Source organism: Tetranychus urticae, chromosome 3 (assembly GCF_039701765.1).
Source record: "Tetranychus urticae isolate SD_2017Ah chromosome 3, NJAU_TeUrti_SD_1.0, whole genome shotgun sequence".
Taxonomy (NCBI): domain Eukaryota; kingdom Metazoa; phylum Arthropoda; class Arachnida; order Trombidiformes; family Tetranychidae; genus Tetranychus; species Tetranychus urticae.
The window spans coordinates 23253460-23266530 of NC_142960.1; the positions used below are offsets into that span (position 1 = coordinate 23253460).

Genomic DNA, 13071 nt, shown 5'->3' on the forward strand with positions numbered 1-13071 from the left:
ACTATACTAGTGCTTTTATTATTATTATTAGAGTATTGTATTGTATCTATTATTATTATAATTATTATTATTGCTATTATTATTATTATTATATATTATTATTATTATTATTATTACATTACTTTACAATGACAACCTTCATTCAAACCTCTCCTGGTTCATACATTACACAACAGTCTTCAAATATTGTGGATACCTTTTCACCTTCACCAATTAATTCAACAATTTACACCTCATCATCAACAACTTCAACAGGATCTTCATCAATATCATCTGGTCCAACATCTGTATCATCATCATTAACTTTATCTTCTTCTTCTTCCTCTGTTTTACCCTCTTCTTCTTCTTTAACATCTTCCTCTTGTACTGCTTCTACTGCTTCTGCTTCTGCTGCCTCTACAGGCTCACAGCTGATATCTACCCAAGCCTTCGGACCTGGTACAGCAACTCTTCTCACAAGTCAAGGAGGTTCTCTGGTTTTGTCTCCACGAAATGTTTCTGGTTTACCTTCATATTCTTCATCAACACCATCAACTACAATCATGTTGCCTTTACAGGGAAATGGCGGAACAGGTAACGGTGGAACGGGAATTGTCAATGATCAACTAATTGGAAACCAATTATTGTCCACTATTCAACCATCCCAACAAATTGTGAGTCCAATGGTTCCTCTTCTATTGGCCAATGGTCAACTTATTTCCACTGGTTTACCTTCACAAGGAGCTTTTAGTTTATCTCAAGCAACCACTTCTACTACACCTTCAGCTACAACATCAACTTCAAATCAACAACAGTCTCAACAACAACAACAACCTCAACAATATCAATTTGGTAATTTCATTGGTACAAGCCTGACTACATCTTTGCCTACAAATCCCTCAACACAATTTGTCACCAACGGATCTGGCCAAATATTTGCAATAAGTCCATCTTTGATTAACAATCTCAATCAGCAACAATCACAAGCAACCATTAATTCTCTTCAACCTCATCAATCATCGTCTGCTTTTATCCAAGTGGTCACTCCAAATGGAATCGCCATAGTGCCCGCTAACTCTATAATATCGGACCAACCGTTAATGTCGACGATAAACAATAATCAAATGGATAATAGTTCAGTGCAGCAGCACCAACAACAATTGCTTCAGCAGCAACACCAACAACACCATCACCATCAACAACATTCTCACCATCCGTCTATGATTACAGAAAGGGAAAGGCCAAGTAAACGTGCGAGTCAATCAAAGGGTAGTTTCTACTCAAGAAATGATAATAATGGGGAAGGAGGCGGTAATAGTCGTATGATGAAAAAATCAGCATCAAATCAAGCAAATGACGGACAAATGAACCAAGCAATACAAGTGTCAATTTCATCTGGTGCATCATCCTCATCTGCATCAACAAATACAAAAAATTCTGGACGAATGGGTCCTTCAAATCATGGATTTTCCAACCAATCTTCTTTAGCTTCATTAAACTGTTATAACCGTAATTCTGATTTAAAACCTTTAGCAATGAATAATGGAAACAATTCTGGCAACGCCAACTGTCCTTCCCAACAAACTATGTTTTTAAATAACCAATCCAATAATCCAGTTTCTAATTCAGCCGAATCTCAAACACCATCTCCACCACTTTCGACAGCAAGCTCAATGGAACCTGAGTCAAATCAAGCCACTGTTGCTCGTAAGTCAATCGACCCCAAATTCAGAAAGAACCATATTTTCAGAGTGTTATAAACACTTTTTCTTTTGATTATTGATTTACAATTCGCTTAACTTTTATTTTTTTCTTTCATATCATAGAGACAATTAATAATAGTGACGAAGCTGTTGTGGATGGGGTCAATTTGGAAGAAGTTAAAGAATTTGCGCGTCAATTTAAATTACGAAGATTAAGTCTTGGGTTGACTCAAACCCAAGTTGGACAAGCTTTATCAGCAACTGCAGGTCCATCTTACAGCCAAAGTGCAATTTGCAGGTAATTTATGAGCTAGCTGACTGCAAAGTTGACAGTTAATTTTATTAATTACCTTTCCCTCACTTTCCCATCAATACTTACCATTCTATCTTATTTTCTAGGTTTGAAAAACTTGATATCACTCCGAAGAGCGCTTCAAAAATCAAGCCAGTTCTAGAGAAATGGATGCATGATCTTGAAATAAGATGCAGAGCAGGAAGCACTGATCCAGCCGCCTTCACTGGAAATCCTAACAGCAAAAAGAGAAAAAGAAGAACCTCTTTTACTCCATCAGCATTAGAGGTGTTGAATGCGTTCTTTGAGAAAAATACTCACCCTTCTAGCAGTGAAATGACCGAATTGGCTGACAAATTAAAATATGACCGTGAAGTTGTTCGTGTCTGGTTCTGTAATAAACGTCAAGTTTTACGTAATAATGTCAAAAAATCGGAGCCACCATTATCTTTATTAACATTAACATCAAGAGCTGCTAAGGCTAAAGCAGCGGCAGCAGCGGAAGCGGCATCGGCAGCACCTTCATCATCATCATCATTACCATCAACTTCAACATTATCCAGCAACAATAATGTTCTCATTGCATGATTATAACTTCATCGTGACTCTTTTTCAATCATTCGTTCCAATTGATCTCATTCAATTTCAAGATGACTACTATGTATTCACAATCTTATTTTCCCTTTTACCTCAGTCTATCGACTAATAACCATCAACTTTTAAACACATCTGATATCATCGAAACTATAATATAACCATTGACACCAAATTGCATGCTAAATTTGTCAACAATTTTAACGATCAGTTAAGATTCCTAACTTTTTTGTTGCGGAATGTGAACTTTCACTTTTGTGAAATTTCATCCAGCATTTTACGTCTATAACAGATGTAGCCAATCAATTCTAATTTTGCTTAATGATTAATTTTAATCATTCAATGATTTTTTTCTTTTTGTTGCTTGTAACACAAGCATTTCCAGAAAATTTTTCATCATCGCATCAAGCGTGCATTTAAAACTGTACAAATCATCCTTCAACATCCATCATCATCTTGTACCACCATTATGTTGATCATTTTTAGCTGCAATTTTAGCTGCCTTGTAAAATTAAACCCGACCAAAAATGAAACAATCTCGTCTTTTATTTATGTAAAAATAGTGAATCGACGTAACTGCAAAGAGCTTTTCATTAGCCGAAAACCTTTCTGAAGAAAGCTTTTTGAGATTATTTGATGGCTCTCTTTAGATAATCTGATAAAAATGATATTAATCATAATCTTTACTGGATATCTTCAACTAGATGAAAATGCTGATATTTTTATCTCATTTGAATTGAAATATTTGTTACCGTTCTTGTAGTTATTTCATATACCCCGAGAGTGAATAATAATTGATGAAAAGACGTCAATCTATGCCCATATATTAAATTGATTAATCGTCAAGTGATGAGAAATTAGATAAAAATGCCTAAATATGCGAATAGGAAAGGTTAATTGCAATTTAATTGATTTAATACATTATTTTCCATAATTTCCTGTTCTTTAGCATTTTGTTTACAGTTTCTTTATTTCCATCAACTTCAGATGGCGACACTTAATCTCGCCATTTTTTATGCGTCCTCTTCAGGACAAAGTCTTAACTACATGTTGTTTTCAATTTCATGTTAGCAAAAACATTAATTTGAATTGTTTATTAAATAAATCACAGCTTTGAATAGCTTAATTCTATTGTGGCTTTAATCTCAAATATTTGTGAGTTTGCTAACTAACCTCAAACCAGAAATTAATGATGTATCAATCAAAAATAAAATCCAACCAAGGACCGTAATTTAAGAACCAACTTTTAATGGAAACAAAACATTGTAATAATCAAACTCAACAACATCATCATCATTGCCATTGGTATCTTGTTTATCATCTCATTTTCTTTTGGCTAATCATTTCCCAAGCCTCCGGGGCCATCAAGGAGAAAACCTGTGGATCGCTTGATATCCGTGATGTATCCGAATTAAAACAATTGGAAAACTGTACAGTTATTGAAGGTTCTCTTCAGATATCAACCATTTATAATGGAACCTCGAGACACTTTGAAAACATAAGTTTCCCTCTGTTGACGGAGGTTACCGATTATGTTTTAATTTTTCGTGTCTCGGGCATCATTACCCTCGCCAAATTATTTCCTAACCTAACTGTTATTAGGGGTCAACATTTGTTTCATAACTTTGCTCTCATAATCTATGATGTTACTGATCTTCAAGAAATTGGTTTGTCCAATCTAACAACTATCGTTAAAGGAGCAGTCCGCATTGAAAAGAATCGTAATCTATGTTTCGCGGAAACTGTTAATTGGGATCTTATTGCCAAATCTGGTAAAGGGTCCAATCATGTTAAGGTTTGTTGTTTATTTCTTATCCATTCCTTTCAAAGCCTTTCATTTGTCTCTTTTTGTCTCTTAGTCATTTTTACTGATCATTTTCCTGTTAATGTTTCCGGCTCTTTCTATAAAATTTTGTTGTTTACCAATTTTTCTCATGTTTTTTTGTTCATTTCTCAGGATAACAAACCTTTCAACGAATGTCCAAAATGCTATAAAAATGGTGCTATTCCAGCTTGTCCGATTTTGAAAAGTGGTGCTAAAGAGACTCACCATGGTTTGTGCTGGAACTCAGAAAATTGCCAAAGAAGTATGTATCAAAATTTCAGGATTTTAGGCAATGCTTTAGACTCTTTTGCATTCTAATCATTTTCTCTTCTTTTCATACAGTATGTTCCAACGAATGTGAATCACAAAATCTCACATGTAATATCAACAATCCAAAGGAATGCTGTGATCCATCATGTATTGGTGGATGTACAGGAAAAACCAATAAAGATTGTCTCATTTGTAAAAACTTTGTAAAATATGAAGGGCATGAAAAGATCTGTGTTAAACGTTGTGGTCCTAATCAATATGAGGTATAGTAAATGTTTATTAGTGTCTGTTTTGTCGTATTTGTAAATAAGAGTCTGTTAGTCAACCTTGTTATTGTGACTATTATTTATTTATATGTTTAATCTACTAATAATTACATACTCATGTTTCTCTTGTTTTGCTTTACTCTCTTTCTCCTGTTATTCCAGTTTCTCTCTCGTCGATGTGTAAGCTTCCAAGATTGTATTGCATTAAGCGCATCAGATGATAAAGACAAGAAAAAAACATACAAGATTTTTGAATCACGGAACAATACATTGCAGAAATGTTTAGCTGAATGTCCACCGGGTTATCAACAAAGTCCCGAAGATGAGCACAAATGTGATCGATGTCAAGGATCTTGCAAGATAAGTAAGTTGACTGTGGAAAATTTTTCAATTTTTTAACAATACTTACTTAATTTTGTTTACCATTTCACAATTAATTATCTCACTATTTCCGCTTTTTCCTTTTCAATTTTCTCTTTTTATTAGCCTGTAAAGGGAATAGTACTATAACCAATGTTGCTGCTGCTCAAAATTTTCGCGGATGTACAGTTATCGACGGTTATCTTGATATATCTGTTCAAGGAGGAGGTAATTTAATCAGAATTTCTAACATAAAGAAACATCAATTTGAAAAACAACCCTTTCATATCTTTAACGTAATGTTCTCTTTGTGATTTTCTCATTCTAATATTTTCTTTCTTTCCCCTTTTCTCCTTCATCATCTTATCTCTAGTAAATATTATTACTGAGCTTGAGGAAAGTTTACAACAAGTTCGTACTATCACTGGTTACCTTAAAATTGCGCGATCATATCCTCTCATTACCTTGAATTTTTTCAAAGACCTTGAAACCATCGAAGGAAATATTTTAGATCGAACAAAGTAATTACCATCTTTTGTTTACTTTTTTTTCTTCACAGTCAATGGGTTTACTAAAATTTTGTAATCTGTTTTCATTTCCATTCATACTTTACACATTTTTATCATTCAAATTCATGTTAATCTGTTTTTTATTGTATCATCTTTCAGTTACTCATTGGTGGTTATTGATAATCCTAATCTTCAAGAACTCTTTCCTCTTAATGATAATGGAACTTCTAAGGTGTACATTATGCACGGAAAAATATTTTTCCACATTAACCCGAAACTTTGTACGACGAAAATCAAACAGATACATCGAAAAATTGCGATCGAAGATGATAAAGATATCTCACCATATTCAAACGGAGATAAGACTGCTTGTGAATTGATCAAACTTAATCTCACTATTGCTTCCTCTGGACCAACATATGCATACTTGCAATGGCCTAATTTTCTTAAAAATCTCACCGATGCGAGATCTCTGTTGGGGTATCTAGTTTATTATAGAGAAGCGTAAGTGTTTGCATTTATTTCTGTTTATCTTTTATCTATTTCTTGTCTATTTTTGAATTTATTTCAATTAATATCCAATTGTTTTAAATGTTTAAAAATCTTATCAGGCCGGGTAATACGACGGTATCTGTTTATGGTGGTCGCGATGCCTGTTATTCAAATGGCTGGAATTCGCTTGAAGTAGAAGCAGATGAAGACAGGCAGCGAGATACAACAGTTGAATATTTGTTAACTAAACTTGAACCTTTTACTCGTTATGCGACTTATGTTAAGACTTATACTATCCGAACGCCTAGTGCTGAAGGCAGAGCAGGAGAAAGTTCAATTGTTTATTTTCAAACAAAACCAACAAGTAATTATTTACTATCTTTATCTAATATTTGCTATTTTTGATTATTAATTTCATCTCTCAAATAACATTTGTTTCCCTTTTGTTTACCTTTAACAGCTCCTAGTGAACCAAGAGATCTTGGAGCAACTGTGTCAAGTTCCTCAGAAATTATAGTCCACTGGTCCCCACCGAAAGAGCCTAATGGAATTGTTACACACTATATGATAACTGTTACTAAAATACTTCCGCTGTCTGAGGCATATTCTGATCGTGACTTCTGCTCTGAACGTAAATACATTTTTATTAGAATCATACAATTTTTATAGTTTACTTATTACTTGTTTTTGCGGCATCTTAAGTTTACAAATCTACTTTATTCGATATTATCTACTTTCTTTTCCCTTATACTTATGCATGCATTAATTGAGTATCTTTTTATCTTTTTACAGCGCTCAATTACGAAACTCCTATTATTCCAGAAGAGAGGATCAATGTGTCAAGATGGCTCCAAGATGCTGAGAAGGAGATGAAAGATGATGAAAGTGAGGCTACAAAAAACAATACTGATTGTTGTCCTTGTCAACGATCTCTTGTTGAATATGAGGACCAAGTTAAAAACACAGTCGATTTTGAAGACTATCTTATCAATAATGCGTATAAAAAATATAATTTAACTCACGAAACAATGAGCAAACCAGAAAAGCGTAAAAAGCGTTCTCCTAAAATCGATCCAACAACTGCTGATAATAATATAACGGGTCCTTCGACAACATTGAAACCTCAAGTTGATGTACCTGAAATAAGAAATTATATAGCAACATCATTATCATTACTCATACAAAATCTTACACATTATACTGATTACAAGATTGCGGTCAGTGCTTGCCATACTCAAAACACACCGAGCAACAAAGAACCCGAATATAAATTGTGTGGAGAGGCGAGATACATTTCACAACGCACTTTAGCAAAAGGTAATATTGTTTATTAATTGATAAAACAAAACAATTCATTGCTATTTTTTTTCTCTTTTCAAATTTTCTATCTCCAGCTAATGCGGATGAAATCGATCCTCAATCTCTGACAGTTGAAGTTTCTAATGCAAATAATTCTCGTGTTGCCTTCATTAAATGGGACGAACCTTCTTTTCCTAACGGAGAAATCCTCTCTTATCATTTAGAGTACAAACCTAATGAAGCATCTATGGTAATTAATAATCAAATACATGATCAACATTTTTCTTTTCAAATTAGTTATCGTATTTTTACCTTCGTTTATTAATTACATTTCTCTTTTCATACCTTTTTTATCTAAACCATAGAGTGATAGTGTTACACGATGTATAACTAGAAAGGAATATCAAGAAAGCAAAGGAATTATCAGGATTGGCAATTTAATCAGTGGAAAAAGTTACGTGTTAAGAGTACGAGCCATGACAAGAGCGGGTAGAGGAAACTTTACCCGATACTATGAGTTTGAGGTTCCAAGTAAGTTTTGTTATCCATTTCCCTCTTTGAATACATTAACCTATTTTTAAAATTGTTTACTAATTTATGTTTTCTTGTGTTGTTTTTCCCTGCAGGTGATACCTATTTTTTTATCTTCCTCGTTCTGGGTCTTGTTTTGTTCATGCTTTTCACAGCAATCATTTCCGTTGGAATTTTCATTCGTCGTAAAATATCAGGTCAACCAGGTCGAATGATTTTCGCCTCTATTAACCCAGAATATATTACTCATCAACCCGATGAATGGGAGGTATGTCGAGAAGATATAAGTCTTCTCGGGGATCTCGGTCAAGGATCTTTTGGAATGGTTCACTTAGGTGAAATGAAAAGTAAAGATCCTGATGAACCATCACTAAAAGTGGCAGTTAAAACTGTAACTGATCCAGCATTGACAAAAGCATTTCTCAATGAGGCTCAAGTTATGAAGTATGTTATGTTTAATATTTTTTTTACTTCCAATAACATTTAAAGTTTAAATTATGAATATCAATTAATGTTTAATATTATCTTCAAAACAGGACTTTCGACTGTCAACATGTCGTTAAATTACTCGGAGTTGTATCAACTAGTCAACCACCTTGGGTTATTATGGAGTTAATGCCAAATGGTGATCTTCGTAATTATTTATTGAAACAACGTCCAGATAATGAGGTTTGTGTTTCAATTTTTATATCCCTTGTAAATCAGTGGATCAAAAATTGGTCCCTATATTATACTTAACTTTTTCATCTGATTAATTTATTTGCTTCATTGTTAATTTGTTATGTTATTATTTATTAGGATGGATTACCAACCAATCCACCCTCTCTCACTGAAATTTGGAGGATGTCAGTAGAAATCGCTGATGGCATGGCTTACCTTGGATCTCGAAAATTTGTTCATCGAGATTTAGCAGCTCGTAATATTATGGTTGCTCATGATTTAACTGTAAAAATTGGTGATTTTGGGATGACCAGAGATATTTATGAGACTGATTATTATCGTAAAGATGGTCAAGGTCTTTTACCTATTCGATGGATGTCACCAGAATCCATTCGAGATGGTATTTTTAATTACACTTCAGACGTCTGGTCCTACGGTATAGTCCTTTACGAAATGGCCACTCTTGGTGCACAACCTTATCAAGGTCTTGGCAATATGGAAGTAATTAAATTCATAACAGAAGGAGGTACAATCGAGAAGCCTAAAGGCTGTCCAGATAAATTGTAAGTTTGTGTTTAATCATTTCCAATTGGTTTGTCTTTTTCTAGCTTTCCATCTAATTTAATCTGTTTTCACTTTCTCTTCTTTCACAGATTTGAACTCATGTCTGCATGTTGGATGAGAAATCCAAAGCAAAGACCAACTTTCTTTGAAATAATAGATAACTTGTTGCCCCTGTTTGACTCAGAGAAATTCATGAAAGTCAGTTTTTACGCTAAAGCAAAAGCCAAAACCAAATTAAAATCTCGCATAAGACAGGAGATAACATGTACAACGCCATTAAAAAGCTCAACAGCCTGTAAATACAATGAAGATGATGAGCTGGAGTGTTCCGAACATGAAATTGAAATTGAAGAGACCGATAATGGTGAAGAGGTTAAATTTTTCCCAACCAACATTGACACCTTAAACTCAGGTATAGTGGTGTTGGAGGAATCGGGTGTTGATGATAGTGAATCAACAACTACTACAACAACAACATCCAAACCAATCGTGATAAACCAAGCTGATAAAAACATCTCCAATGGAAACATTAACGATGTGCTTAAAGTGAATAAGAAAAATATCGGAGAAAATGGTAAGGGCGGTGGGGGAGGGGGAGGAATCGGTGTCGGAGGTGGTGTTGGTGTTGTAGTGCGAGTCTCCGGTGATAATGAAGTAACCTTATCTCCTGATCACGATAAGGATCGCAAATTGAATCAAACCTCCAATGGAGGCTTGGTCAATGGACCTTTATCCCATTATAATACAACAATCTGTTGACCAGAGAGATTTCAGTACAAGTCTGTGTATTTATATTGTATATTTAAAAATCCCATCTTTTTCTACGATTTGTAAAAAAATAAATTCTGTAATCACTTAGTAAGAGATTATAATATCTCCACTTCCAATGCTATTATTTAAAACGGCAAACAAAAAAAACAATTTCACTAAACTCATATTTAAATGTAACAAAATAATTAAACAAAAAAAGCTTGAAAAGAAAACATAATTGAAAAACTATTTATTGATAAATTGTTAATAAAATCTGTTTTTTTGTTCATAATCATCTTTAGTTGCTTTAATTTGAAGGGAATTGATTCCTTTTATTTGACTAACTCTACTATTTAAATGCAAAACCAATCATGGATCAAGTCACTGTGATTTAGCTAAAGCTACAGTTGATATAAATAGTGATCAACAATATTAAAGTGAAAGAGTGAATTAATGATAATTTGTTTCTATTTTGCTAATCGGATGAAACCAATAAAACAAATATAAATGGCAAAATTGATTAGAAATAATGAAACAATCAATAATTGACTAAAAATAAATTACTTTATGAGAGCAATTTTGTTACACTAAGAGTTAGGTACAAGGTTGTTGACAAAAGTCAATAATGTGAGGCAAGATTTGCAAAAATCTGTGTTATATAATCAGTCAGTTTAACAAGATCTCTCAGTAAAAGGTAATCTCTGATCATTCGTCTTGAAGCATCAGCAATATCACGATACTCTTGAGTCATTACTTCAAATTCAATGTGTTTATCGGGTTTAATGTTTCGATACCACATTCCGAGTTGAATTTCACACAACAATTGACTTAGTTTATCTTCGATTTCTCGAAATTCCTTTATCATTCGGCCTTCATGAAGAATCTGATCCAAAAGCAACTGTTCCAATCCAATAGCAAAATACTGTAAATATTGAAAGCTCCGACGGAATGCGTCTCCTTCCTGAAACAATCAATTTCTCAGTGTTAGAATAACATTGCAAAAAATTAGATTTTTTCTTCTAGAAGCTAAACCATCTAGAAATTATGATATTACCTTCATATCGTTCAACTCACCTCAATTATGTCATTAACTGAGCTACTTATTTCTGGAAGCCAACCGTGCCTTAAACTGTCCAAACCAGACTCGAAATCTTCATCAGCAAGCATCTGAACCTAATTAGAAAAGAAATAAAAAGAAATTTGAAGAGAAAAGTTCATTTCTATCAATCAGTCTTTTCCAGTGTCTTTTGAACATCGATGTTTCGTTGTAGATTCACTTGTTGATCAATTTTTCATGAACAGTTGACCAGGAATTAACTAAAACAATTTACTTGAGCAATCATTCGAACCGAAATTAAAGCTTAATGTTAACCTGGTTTCGCATAAACCACTTATTAATGTATCGTATAATTTCAAGGTTTACTTTATTAATAATGAAATGTTAGTAAGAACTTTTTCCATCTGGAAATCAGTTTACTATTGGTCACTCAAGCAGCTTACATGATTAACTCGTCAAAATTATTATTCTTATCAAGTTTAGGAAGCAACAATCGATGCATGATTTAATCAAAAACAAGATTAATCATGTAAATTGCTCAACAATTGTACATTGATCAATTGAGCTGCAATCTTCTCAACATAAGAGTGATTGCTTGAACACGAACATGTTGCCTTAATCGAGTAAATTAAAGTTATTAGACAAATTAAATGATCAAGATCTTTGGACCATCCAAAGAGTCTCAAATAAGCGACTTTTCAATCTTTTCACCCAATTGTTTCTGCCAATTCGTCAACCAGTTTTGTTCCTATTCAACCGCATGAATCGACATTCACCAAAAATAAATGAAAATTTCATCAGAATCTATCAAATTCGAATTATGAGCAAAAATTTGACAAAAATTCACGTGATTATCGCAATCACTTTACAACAAAAAAGCTTCAAGTGCGAAGTCTTTCCCAATCATTTAAAGTATGAAAAGGAATGGAAATGGATGAATCGACACTTCAACATCCACCGTTCGGTTTGATTTTGGTCAGATGTCCTAACTGGTCGATAAGGCTAATAATAGTTTTACAGATTAAAAGACTAGCAACTTGTAAGTTTTTGAACAGAAACGGCAAACAAAAGGCTTTTCCTAATACTGTCTGTGTTGTGTCTTCTTACTTCATTGAATTTATTCAATCTGTTTCAACACATCATGCTGTGCACAATGAAAAAAGTTATCTTTTGACGATTCCAGAGAATGCTTTTGAATTGAGTCTAGATCGACCTTTAATCAATAAACGACAAAGAATAAGCTATTTCCAGTTTCAAATGCCATCGATTGACATTTTTAGTTTAATTTTAAAATCATATGCAGACAGATTGGTTCATGAGGAGAACGAAGTTCCTGGTTAAAATTATGAAATTGAAATATGTTTGCAAGACATTTGTCAAAGTTACTTAACCATTAGTTTCAATTTATCAGAACCGACAACAATAAATTACTTGAATTTAAATCAATATTTTAACCTGAAAAGAGGATCGACAATTGACAAGATGTGTCTGACAAGACAGTCTATGAAAATTGACCTTTACAGTAATAGTTGGAAAAGTCAATCGAGTTGGTTAAATGATAATGCTAACAAGCTTATAAGAGCATACGGACATGAGAACGGATTAAATTGAGAATTTGTTAATTAAAATTGTTCTCAAAAATTTAATCATGAAAGGATTCAACAAAATTAAATTGAATTAAAGTTCCCTCTTCTTTTTGCTCATTAATGGTTTTAACGTAATCCTTCAATCGACACTGGATTTTCAATGAAAACCAGACTCTAATGGCTGATGGCCAATGACCTTTAAATGCTTGCAAAAAGTTGGTTGACAGTTTATTGAAATGCAATCAGGTTGTATCTTAATTATTCACTGGTTAACTAGTGAATCCAATTAAACTTGATTTGCACCTTTCAAAGAAGAAACCAAAATTGGATGAAA

At 33.4% G+C, this 13071-nt stretch overlaps 2 protein-coding genes across 2 annotated transcripts; one reads left to right on the plus strand and one right to left on the minus strand.

Moving 5' to 3' along the window:
* The first annotated feature begins 36 nt into the window (after positions 1 to 36).
* On the plus strand, positions 37 to 10383 carry LOC107365291 (insulin-like peptide receptor). The gene is made up of 19 exons (XM_089269382.1): positions 37 to 1686; positions 1806 to 1980; positions 2082 to 2556; positions 3800 to 4363; positions 4526 to 4655; positions 4736 to 4926; positions 5092 to 5293; positions 5416 to 5517; positions 5663 to 5810; positions 5958 to 6302; positions 6410 to 6654; positions 6751 to 6921; positions 7083 to 7607; positions 7685 to 7839; positions 7955 to 8120; positions 8216 to 8564; positions 8657 to 8789; positions 8919 to 9343; positions 9434 to 10383. The coding sequence occupies exons 1-19, from the start codon at positions 129 to 131 to the stop codon at positions 10101 to 10103; spliced, it is 6729 nt and encodes a 2242-aa protein (XP_089125508.1). The 5' UTR covers positions 37 to 128; the 3' UTR covers positions 10104 to 10383.
* Positions 10384 to 10681: 298 nt separating this feature from the next.
* Positions 10682 to 11607, minus strand: LOC112539170 (uncharacterized). Its single transcript, XM_025161454.2, has 2 exons — positions 11169 to 11607; positions 10682 to 11055 (listed from the first exon to the last, which is right to left on the minus strand). Exons 1-2 carry the CDS (start codon positions 11259 to 11261, stop codon positions 10714 to 10716), a joined length of 435 nt encoding a protein of 144 aa, XP_025017222.1. The 5' UTR covers positions 11262 to 11607; the 3' UTR covers positions 10682 to 10713.
* Between the last annotated feature and the right edge of the window lie 1464 nt (positions 11608 to 13071).

Coding starts and splice junctions, on each gene's coding strand:
- LOC107365291 (XM_089269382.1), top strand. CDS start 129: ATGACAACCTTCATTCAAACCTCTCCTGGTTCATACATTACACAACAG. Junction 1,981..2,081: donor AGCCAAAGTGCAATTTGCAG/GTAATTTATGAG, acceptor CTTATTTTCTAG/GTTTGAAAAACTTGATATCA. Junction 4,364..4,525: donor AAGGGTCCAATCATGTTAAG/GTTTGTTGTTTA, acceptor TTCATTTCTCAG/GATAACAAACCTTTCAACGA.
- LOC112539170 (XM_025161454.2), bottom strand. CDS start 11,261: ATGCTTGCTGATGAAGATTTCGAGTCTGGTTTGGACAGTTTAAGGCAC. Junction 11,056..11,168: donor CAGTTAATGACATAATTGAG/GTGAGTTGAACG, acceptor TGATTGTTTCAG/GAAGGAGACGCATTCCGTCG.